The 11,284-nt window shown below is 54.1% G+C and overlaps 1 protein-coding gene across 1 annotated transcript in view; it reads left to right on the forward strand.

Annotated features, from left to right (window-relative positions):
• The window catches only part of INTS15 (integrator complex subunit 15), a 13,708-nt gene extending 2,430 nt beyond the window's left edge, over nucleotides 1-11,278 (forward strand). The window contains exons 3-6 of the mRNA XM_077758741.1: nucleotides 1,061-1,226; nucleotides 5,372-5,896; nucleotides 7,161-7,200; nucleotides 10,950-11,278. Of these exons, the coding sequence (XP_077614867.1) occupies nucleotides 1,061-1,226; nucleotides 5,372-5,896; nucleotides 7,161-7,200; nucleotides 10,950-11,151 (933 nt within the window). The 3' untranslated portion in view covers nucleotides 11,152-11,278. The remainder of the gene's footprint in view (nucleotides 1-1,060; nucleotides 1,227-5,371; nucleotides 5,897-7,160; nucleotides 7,201-10,949) is intronic.
• Nucleotides 11,279-11,284: the final 6 nt, after the last annotated feature.

Here is an 11,284-nt window from a genome sequence, read left to right on the forward strand (position 1 = left end):
GGCTAGTGGCTACCACTCCCTGCTAGGGAAGCTGGGGTTGGCTGGTCTGAGGCTGTAGGGACAAAATTCAGCCTGAGGGAACAATCTGGCAAGCTCTCTACTTGCAGTTTCCCCTGGAGGCCACATTGGGGCCTTTGGAACTAGAACTTGCTGAGCAGCTGTTGAATGTGGCCCTGGCTGCACATCGGCCTCTGAGTGGGAAGGAAAAAGCAGAAGATGGTAATACAGGATTTGAAAGAATCACGGAAACCTCTAAGGATAGGATTGTAAGAGGGGCGCCTGGGGAGCTCAGTCGGTTAAGCATCTGACTTCGGCTCAGGTCATGATCTCTGTTTGTGAGTTTGAGGCCCACATGAGGCTCTGTACTAACAGCTCAGAGCCTGGAGCCTGCTTCAGATTCTGTGTCTCCCTCACTCTCTACCTCTCCCCTGCTCATGCTCTGTCTCTCTATCTTTCAATAATAAAAATAAACGTTAAGAAAAAAAAAAAAGGATAGGATTGTAAGAGAAAGGGAGAAAGCACTGCTCTGAATCCTGTGATAGCTCACAGACTCTCCTCAAGCACTTCCGGGTGGTAGCCCCCATTTGTTCCTGTTTTTGGAGTCTCACCTGTAAGGCCCCACAAGTTGTCATATCCTCCTTGAAGCCCGCAGAGAGCTTTACTAACTGCACTTCAAAGCAGGGGTCAGCAGGCCTTTTATTAAAGGGCAAGACAGGAAATATGTGAGGCTCTGCAAACTGTATGGCCTATTTCACAACCACTCAACTCTGTCCTGGTAGTGTTGGACCAGCCTTACTCGACAGGCACGCAGATGAGCAGATACACGCTTCTGATTCACAGAAAGCACATGAAAGAACCCTGGGGGCAGGATGGCTTGGGCCTGTGGGCTTTCGTTGGCCAAGCCCTGCTTCAGAGTGAGATGTGCACATCTTTGTCCCCTCTGGGAGGTGAATCTGCCTGTTCTGGGGGGGGGTGTGTGTGTGTGTGTCTTCCCAGTAAGTACGTAGTTGTAGCCTCCCAGCCACAACACGTGTTTATGTGGCCTGTGGCTTCTTTGCAGCGGACGCCAGTGGTGTACTGCGTGAGGTTGGCCAGGGCCCTGGTGGACGACTACTGCTGCCTGGTGCCAGGATCCGTGCAGACGCTGAAGCAGATCTTCAGTGCCAGCCCTCGCTTCTGCTGCCAGCTCATCACCTCCGTCACTGCGCTCTATGACCTGTCATCAGGTAAGGCTGAACAGGTTGTGGCTCTCCAGAAGCTCAGCTGATGGCCACTTCCATTTCCCCTCGAACGCCCAGGACAAGCGTCTAGTGAATGCTTTGGCCTTTTTTTTTCTTACGAAACATGTGTTTTATTTTCGGCTGAAAGTGAAGAAGCGGACAACCCGGGCTTCTGGAATTTGTGAGCAGGTCACTTTTCTTAGTCATTCATGCACTTGCGTGGTTCAGAGTGGTCTGAGGGCCAGGTGGCCTAAAAATGAGAGGGTCTGATGTCTGGGGAAGACCTGGCTTTCTCCCCAGGCAGGAATTGCTTTGTTATCCCACACTGTTATTTCCAGATGTAACAATTTCAGGAAAGTTACAAGGTTATTGTAAATTGCAACACTCCCGCCTGAGTTTACCACCTGTTACCATTTGTTCTCTCTCCTCCTTTCTTCCTTTCTTTCTCTGCCCCTTTCACACACACTCACAGGTATTTGCTTTTCCTGAACTTTTGAGAGTTGGTTACCAATGTCTTGTACCAAGTCTTTAAACGTGTATCTTTCTCCCAGGAACAAGAGCGTTCCTTTACTTAATCCATCATGCCTAAGAAATTAAATATTGAGGGAATGAGGGAATAGTATTATCTTTTATATACCCTGTATTCAGATCTCCCTGATCATTGCAGTAATAGCCTCTACCCCCATTCCCCTCAGAGGTCAGGAAAATTCAGGATCCCATCAGGGATCATACATTATACATGGCTGTCATGTCTCTTTGGCCCTTTCAAATCTTGAACAGATGAAGCATTTTAAAAAGTCTCTTTTTTGACATTGACTTTTTTTTTTAACATGTTTTCATTTTTGAGAGAGAGAGAGACAGTGCAAGTTGGGGAGGGGCAGAGAGAGAAGGAGACACAGAACCCAAAGCAGGCTCCAGGCTGTGCGCTGTCAGCACAGAGCCCAACATGGGGCTTGAACTCATGAAATGAGATCATGACCTGAGCCGAAGTTGGATGTTTAACCTACTGAGCCACCCAGGCGTCCCTGACACTGATATTTTGGAAGAGCTCAGATCTATTGTTCTGCAGAATGTCCCTCAGTTTAGATTTTTTTTTTTTTAATTTATTTCTGAGAGAGAGACAGACAGCGTGAGCAGGGGAGTGTCAGAGAGAGACGGAGACACAGACTCTGAAACAGGCTCCAGGCTCTGAGCTAGCTGTCAGCACAGAGCCCGATATGGGGCTCGAGCCCATGAACCATGAGATCACGACCTGGGCCGAAGTCTGACGCTTAACTGACTAAGCCACCCAGGTGCCCCATAGATTTATCTGATCGTTTCCTTATGCAAGATTCAAGTTCAGTATTTTTGGCCACAGTCCCAGCCAGGTGGTGACGTGTCCTCAGCCTACCGTGCGAGGAAACACGCGTGTTGCTTCAACTCTCATGATGTTTCTGTGGCTTCCTCAGGAAGATGCCAGGCGAGGTCCTCAGGGCAGCCAGTAAATGGCATTTGACTTCACCTGGGAGGAGCCTGTGACGCCCGTCCCTACCCAGCATCAGAGCCCTCGGGTCAAGTCATTTTCTGCAGACTCCCAAGTTAAGAACACCAGTATGAGCCGCTCTGGTTGAGCTGGGGCGGGGGTCTCAGCCCCACAATCACTGGGCCCCGCTGCCTTCTTTCCTCCCCGGGGGTGACTTCCGGGGAACACAGGTTGACAAACAGGTTTGTGGAGCACTGCATCCTCTCACGTCTGTCCCTGTGGGACCCCCACGGCTCACGCGGGCTCCCAGAGAGGGGCTGTGGCCTGGGTTTCCACATGAGAAGGTTTTGGGCCCCATCCCGGTAAGCAGTTTTTCTGCAGAAAAGCCTCCTTTTCTGTTTCAGGTCCCTCGTCCCTTGCCCAGGGCTCTCGCCGCTCAGAGGGCTGACGAGCATTATCTTACTCTGGTCTGACAGCCGAGCCAGCAGCTGGAGAGCCTTCCATGATTCTGTCTTTGCTCAGCCCAGCAGCACCCTGGTTATATTTGATTCTCATTTTGCTTGTACCTTTATCCACCCTCCCCACTCCCTGCTCTTCAGCTTTTCAGTTCCCTTGAGAAAGCTCATGTGGACGTAGTTGTGAATGTCAACTTGCATATCACAGTCACATGCACTTTCACGTCTTTTCTGTCACAGCAGCGTGCCCCTGGGATGAGGGGCCAGTCTTGTGAGCAGGGTTCTCCCTGGCTTCCTGCATAGCTTCCTCGGAGCTGTTGATGGCCAGGGACAGTAGTCAGGCCCCTAGTTTTCCCATAGGAAGGATTTAATTCAGCCCATCCTGCAACATCCCAGTCGCCCTTTGCAGTCATCAGTGATTCCAGGCCATCAAGGATGGAAATTGGCCTTAAAGTTTCTAACAGATTAGATAGTGTGGAAAAGGAAGCAGTGTTCAGAGAATATCACCAGTGTTCTAGAATGGATATGAGACGTGGTATTTTTCTCTTAAGCCAGTTGCCAATCTGGTAGGTCAGTGGTTTTTTTGTCTTTTTTTTTTTAAGCCACTTTATGGAGGTATGATTGACGTACAGAAAGCTAATGTATATGGCCTGGGGAGTCCGGAGACAGGGAGGTGGCCGGGCACACAGCAGTCGCCCTAGCGGATGGACCTGGGGGCCACGGTCAGAATGGTGACCTCTGCTGCTCTTGGGCACCTTTCTGGGGAGTCTGTGGCCTCCAGGCCACAAGATGGAAGGAACTCCCCTTCGGAGACAGAACCCTGTCTGGCCCAGACGGCGCTGAGAAGCTGTGTCTGCGAGTAGGAAGAGCCATGGAGGTGGTCCACTTGCGGACACGCACTCAGTGCACACGCCACCCTCAGGCTCGCAGACACGCACTCAGTGCACACACCGGGTGCACATGCTGCCCTCAGGCTCTCAGAGGTGCCTCAGCTTGTGTGTGTGTGTGTGTGTGTGTGTGTGTGTGTGTGTGTGTGAGTGTGTCGGGCAGGAAGGGTGGCGTGCCCGACAAGAGGGCGTGAGATTGGTGTTCCCCAGACAGAAGCCTCTTGGGGAGGACAAGGGCTCATACACAAGGATCCCCCCCCACCCCACGGTTCATTTTGCCATGTGAAGGCCACAGACGACATTTCATGACCAAAGGGCGGGGCACGATTTACCTCTAGTGTGGCGGGGGCATGGTCTCAGGGAAGAAGGCCCCAGTCTCTTGAGAAAGAGCAGCACGTGTCTCACTTGCCCCCTGCTCTCCTGGCTCCTGCTCGGCTCCAGCCTCAGCGACCCGGAACGGGCTCTGTCATCCTTAGTGCTCTGCAAGCTGAGGGCCAGACAGCCCCAGAGATGGGTGGCTGGGGATCCAGGCCATGCCCACAGACGACCCAAGAGCGCTGTGCACCAGCCTCAGGGTGGCAATGCGGCCAGCTGGGTAAGACAGGTCCCCTGGGGCCAGATCTGGGCCCGCCTCATACTTTGAATGAGTCCTGGGGAAGTGACTTAACATCGTCATGCCTCGGTTTCCCCATCCTCTCTGTAATAGGTGGCTGTTTGAGGAGTGAGTTAATCTGTGTAAAGGGTTTAGAACAGCACCTGGCCCTTCGCAAACCCAGAACAAACATCAACGTTTGTTTTTGTTGCTGTTCTCTGTCTAGGCTATGGAACGTGCCAGGTCTCCAGGGTCACAGGAGGTCAGGCTTTGCCTAGACAGAGATTTCAGATTGGGGGGCTGGGATGGCTCTTGGCAGCTGACCGATCACTGAGCGCACTCTGAACTGGTCTGTGAAGGCCACGGTAGCCGTCACAGGAGACAAAAGCTACTCTCTGGGAAGGGACGGAGAGTGGCAGTAGTTTGGGACATAAAGAGTGTGCAAATGTATTTACATGTACCCATAGGATGAACTTCAGGGATGGAGGAGTTCTAGGGAAGTGTTAATTTAATAGATATTTTTTTGAGCCCCACTGTGGCCACAGTCCTGGCTCTGGGGCTAAGCATGGACCAGGACAAGAGTCCCATCCCTACGGAGGGGACATTCTAGGAAAGGGGACAGAAAATAGGGAAGCGGAGTATGTGGTGTGAGAGCATCAGGTGCTGAGCAGTGTGTACTTGGGTCTGTCTCCCCTCCATCCGCTGACGTCGCTGGGGCCGTGCGCCCGTCTGACTCACAGCGTCTCTGTTGGCAGATGAGCTCATCCCACCATCGGACTTGCTTGAGATGATCGTCAGCTGGATTTTCGAGGACCCGAGGTTGATTCTCATCACTTTTTTAAATACCCCGATTGCTGCCAATCTCCCAATAGGATTTTTAGAGCTCACACCACTCACTGGATTGATCCGCTGGTGTGTGAAGGCCCCTCTGGCTTATAAACGGAAGAAGAAGCCCTCCTTGTCCAACGGCCACGTCACCACCAAAGTTGCAAAGGACTCGGGAGGGATGGACAGAGACTCCCACCTCTTGTACTCGAAGCTCCACCTCAGCGTCCTCCAAGTCCTTATGATGCTCCAGGTGCACTTGACCGAGAAGAATCTTTATGGGCGCCTGGGGCTCATCCTGTTTGACCACATGGTCCCACTGGTGGAGGAGATCAACAGGTTGGCGGATGAACTGAACCCCCTGAACGCCTCCCAGGAGATTGAGCTATCTCTGGACCGGCTGGCCCAAGCCCTGCAGGTGGCCATGGCCTCTGGAGCCCTGCTGTGCACGCGAGGTGAGGACTCCCCGGCCCAGGCCCTCCTGGGGACGGGGTGGCCACCGCCCGTCAGAAGGAAAATAGGGAGGGGCGCCTGGGTGGCTTAGTCGGTTAAGCGTCCGACTTTCGCTTAGGTCATGATCTCGCGGTTCGTGGGTTCGAGCCCCGCGTCGGGCTCTGTGCTGACTGCCAGCTCAGAGCCTGGAGCCTGTTTCAGTCTGTGACTCCCTCTCTCTCTGACCCTCCCCTGCTCACACTGTCTCTCTCTCTCTCTCCTAGAAAAAAAATAAAAAATAAAAAATAAAAAAAAAAAAAGAAGGAAAATAGGGACTCGTGGACACGTGTGGCTCTGTGCCCCTCTACAGCTTCTTTCCTCGTAGTGCAAGGGATGAGGGTGAAGTCACAGAGCTTAGAACACTGACCACGATGTCTCAGTGTCTCCTGGCCATGTTGCCCAGGAGTGGGAGTCCCTCGGGAGCAAGGATGACCCCTCACTGTCCCCTCTCGCAGAGAATCCTTTCTTTTTCTGCATCCTTTTTTACGGAGGCATGAGTTACATACCACAGTGCACAGGTTCTAGTGCACAAAACATTCCCTTTACCTGCTTCCGGGTTCCTGATTCTCCTGCATGGCGGTGCCGGCCTCTCCCAGAGTCTAGTAGGATTTGTGCTTGTCTGCCGACTGGGCTCACAGAAGTGGCCTGTGGCCCCAAGCAGCGCTCATGTGGTACGTGTCCTACTTGGCTTCCCCCTCGGCGCTCTCGGGACGCCTGGAGCACCTGCTCTGCTCAGGGAGAGCCTTGCCCCTGGAGCCTTTCCCAGCCACCTGCCAGATGGCCGGTGGACCTGCCCCTCTCCCGAGTCATGTACTCTCTTTGGAGCCTCGTTGTTAAAGCAAGAATTGAAGGAAGACGGGACACAGTTTTTTGTTGTTTGTTGGTTTGTTTTTTTTTTTTAAGTTTATTTTGAGAGAGACCTCGTGATTGGGGAAGGGGCAGAGGAAGTGGAGAGAGAATCCCAAGCAGGTGCTGTGCTGCCAGCGCAGAGCCAGATGCAGGGCTCAAACCCACAAGGGTGTGAGAGTGACCTGAGCTGAAACCAAGGGTCGGCCACTTAATTGACTGAGCCGCCCAGGCGCCTGAGAGAACGCAGTTTCTGAGTGGTGACAGGAAAATGTGCTATAGGCACTGTTGCTGGCTTGCCGGTGTCTTTGAAAAGAACTCCATGTACACTTGACCGTGTTGTCCCCATCTGTTCCTGATTATGTGTCTCCTTGATTTCAGATGACCTGAGAACCTTGTGCTCCAGGCTGCCTCATAATAAGTAAGTGCCCTCTTGAAAACGGCTAGCCGGGCGGGGGTGGGGTTGGACTTGGGGAGGGCTTCTGTGTGTAAGGAGCCGTCGAAGGACCCGATGATACATAGAGGGTGGGATGGCATGACCCACATGAGAGAGTAACTTGAGGACATGAGGCCATCTTGCCTGGGAGTCCAGGAAACAAACCAGAGGAAGCTCGTTGCCATTTTCCATGCACTTAACACACATGTTTTGGGGTGACTTCTGGCGTCCCTGCGTGTATGTTGGTGGTATTGTGGGTTGCACAGCCCTTTGGGAAATACTTCAGAGCCACGGCTCTGGGGCAGAGCGTGGCAGTTAGGCCTCTTTGACAGATGGCACTGACTGGGTCCTGAGCATGGTTCTGACTGGTTTTCCATGATGCTCAGGCAATCCCTTAGCCTGTTTCTGAGCCTTGGTTTCCTCCTTTGTAAAGTGGGGGGATAATTCACCTGTGCCCAGGGTTGGAGGAAGGATTAAATGCGATGGTGTCTGTAAACTTCCAGACCGAGTCCCTGGCTCGTGGGAATCTGCCCGTAAATGGTGGTTATTGTCATCATTTGGGGGCAGCAGCGGTGACAGAGGTGAAGGGCAGGAGCTGCGGAGTCACACAGCTGCTGGGGGAGAGTCCAGGCCGCTGCTTGCTGTCCATGTGACCTTTGGCAAGTTCTTTGTCTTCCACTGCCTTGTTTTGATGTAAAATCAAGAAAATAATTGTACCTGCCTCTTGTCTGCTCCCCCCACCTCTCCTGCCCCACCCCCTGAGATAGAATTTTTGTGAGGACTAGAGTAAAAACTTAGCAAGCACTTGGAACAGTACTTAGTGTGGACCAAGTATCTAAGAAGTATTACCTGCCATTGCTCCCACTGCTACACTCATAACTTAGGCTTGTCGCATAATCAGATTGGTTTCACTGCCTCTAAGAAGCAAAAGCCAAGTGTGCAAAAATGTTTCATGCAGTTGCGCATTTCTAGTAGCAAAAAGCTGGAAACAACCCAACAGTCCCAAAGCACAGGGCTACCTCGTAAGTTAGTAGTGGCACATCGGAAGGGCAGAAATTACATATCCACTAAAAATAGTAATCGTGGCAACCTGGTGAGGAAATGTTTCCAGCTGAAGGCAGGGTAGTGTGCACAAGGACAGGAAACAGTCGCGGGAAGGCAGTAGGGTTACTAATGCCCTTGTTTCTTTAGATGGGCACGGTCAGGGGCTAGGGCTCCAGGGCTGGCGTTGGCAGGCAGTGTGGATGGAGGCTACGCGAGCCCACCGGGCCCTGTCGATCGCACCGAGTGTGCTCATGGCTGCCCAGGGCCCGGCCTGCTGTCTCCGCCGGGGTCGTTGCGTCTGGGCACGCATGGCAGACCAGTCACCAGACTTGGCCAGGGTGGGCTCATGGGCTGATGGCAAGAGTGCTTGCAGTCTGAGGGCTTCGTCCCCACCTATGGCTGGGGACCTCCGTGTCAGGCCCCGCAGGCAAGGGGCAGCTTCGGTCAGGTGTCTGGGTAGACACGAAAACCAAGTATCATATCAGTGCCATGGCTCCTGGTGGAACAGGACGGTCCTGATAGAGATACTCTGTCACAGCATGGACAGCTTGTCCAGGGGCCCCTTTCCCTCAAGAGCCCACACTGTTCTTTCTCCCCTTCCCCCGCTCCCCTGGCTGTAGGAGAATTCCCTGGTATCTGAGGACATTGTTAGCATAAGTTGGCATGTTTCTGCCCTTCTTCCAATAATCCCGTTGTAGTATTTCTCTTCTTTGTGCACAGCTGTTCTTTAATATTGAATGTTTTCAGGGCATTAAAATGATGATAGGGTATAAATCCTTTATCATCTCAGCATTATCACTAGGGGTCCCCACTGGAATCCCGGTGGGACCTAACAGCCAGTGCCCTGCCCTCCTGACACATACGAGAACCCAGCCCCCCAGGGGCAGCCTGGCACCGATGCAGGCAAAGAGGACTCGTAGTCACTTGGAAAACTTCTTTGACTTCTGATAGTCTCTCTTCCGTTAATTGTCTTTCTGAATAAACTTCTTGAAACCCGTTTTATCTTTGGCAGCGTGAACAGGTCCAAACAAACGAATGACCTAAATTTTGCCTCTGTAATGCTCTCCTTAGATTTATTTATATGTTTACTTATTTTGATTGAATTTGTCACGCTGAGTTGTAAAAAGTAGTAACATAAATGAAAAGGGCTGAGAAGAGCTTCAGAACACTCAAGGTACCAGCTTTCTTCCTGCCCTCAGTTTACTGTCTGAGTGCCTCCTGTGGGCTCTGGGCACCAGCCTTTATACTCGGGAGTGGGGAGGTGAGAGCGGGTGACGGTCAGTCTGCAGAAGACTTAGCCCCCACCTCTCACAGTTCCAGGTAGCTAGCTGACCAGAGCAAAGGGCCTGGGGTTGCTCATGGACCAAGCAGGGCCGTCAGTGTGAGGGAGAGATGAGGGGTCCTGAGTGTGAATGATGGGCTTGAACGGTTGATGTAGAGAGGCCAGTGTAGACAGAACCCAACAGGGTGCAGCCCCAGGGTGTAGCTAGGAGACCAAGAGCAGAGCCAGTATGTCTGAAGCAGAGGCCAGGGGAGCAAGAGGAGGGGCCAGGCTGGGGAGGCCTCAGCTGGAGAGGGCGGCCTCGGTCCTGAAGAGGAGACTGCCAGAGAATGATTCTGGCCTTAACCGGTGGTGATTGGGTATTTGGGGTCGACTGCAGGATGTGGGTGGGCTAGGCCTCAACACTCCTGGTGGTGGGAAAGTGAGGAATCTTTGCTGGTCTTGCTGGGAGGGAGCCTGGGGCTGGCAAGGATGGGACTGGTCAGAGGGAGCTCTTCAGGTTGATCCAGAAGGACCAACACTGGAAACCGAAAGGGATTCCAGGAGGGAGACCCAGGCCACGCATGTCCGGGATCACAGAGAGGAGAGCACAGGGTGGAGAAAGTGCTGGGCGCCTGGCGCCTGGGCCGAAGGGAGTTGGGGAAGGAGTAGCAGGGTGTGAAGAGTAGGGCTGGAGTGTGGCTGTCACCCGGAGAGTGAAGGAGGAAGTAAGCAAGAGAGTTGGCAGCTCCTGCCGGGGTGGATGGGAGGTGGCCCCTGAAGATGGGAAGGGGCTTGGTCCTGGCCTGGCCCGGCCCATCTCGGGGCCGGGGCTTATCCGGTTTCCGGTAGAGTCTGTGAAAGGCCTGCTATCAAGTGGCTGTGCTTGGAATTCAGCTGAGACTCAGTCACTTACGAGTGACTGTGGCCCACTGCCCTTCATGCCGTCGAGGCTTGGTCATGACCCTCTTAGGTGTATACTTGGGGCTGAACCGGATGTGGGGGTCCCTAGGCCACAGACGCTGAGGCTGTGCCCAGAGCTCCCCGGGACCGTAAGCCTTGTGAAGACCCTTCCTCGGCAGTCTTGTCGCCGCCCCGCCTCTGTTACCTGCCTTGTGCTTTCTCCGATGCCTGCAGGATGCTCTCCTCTGCTGGGCGGGTCGGGGGAGGGGGCAGTGTGAATCCTGCCACCTCCAGGGCCCTTCCTGCCGCTCTTCCCCAGCCACAAGCCACCCCCATGCTCTCCGAGTTCACAGATCTCTGCGCCTGGAAACCTGCAGGCTCTGTGCCTGCAGCCGGTGCCCCTCGTGGCAGACAAGGGAGGCCACCGCCACGCCACGGCCTTCTGTCCTTTCCCGGCCGCAGCACGTCCACTAGCGGACAGGCTCGCCCAGTGCCGCGCGCCTAACCCTTGTCCTTGTATTTGCAGCCTGCTCCAGCTGGTGATCTCAGGCCCGGTGCAGCAGGCGCCCCACGCGGCGCTCCCCCCAGGCTTCTACCCCCACATCCACACGCCCCCGCTGGGCTACGGGGCCGTGCCGGCCCACCCCGCCGCCCACCCCGCGCTGCCCACACACCCAGGCCACACCTTCATCTCGGGCATGACGTTCCCGTTCAGGCCCATCCGCTAGGCCGGCCCCGCGTGCCGCCGAGTGGCAGTGTGCCTTGCGCCGGGGCCGGAGGAAGCCTTCCAGAGAAAGGGGAGCCACCCCATAGAAGAGGACCTTCAGGGGGCAGCCGGCGGCCCCCCCCCCCCCCCTCACC

The sequence above is a fragment of the Crocuta crocuta genome, unplaced genomic scaffold, assembly GCF_008692635.1.
Source record: "Crocuta crocuta isolate KB4526 unplaced genomic scaffold, BGI_CrCroc_1.0 scaffold273, whole genome shotgun sequence".
NCBI classification, from domain to species: Eukaryota; Metazoa; Chordata; class Mammalia; order Carnivora; family Hyaenidae; genus Crocuta; species Crocuta crocuta.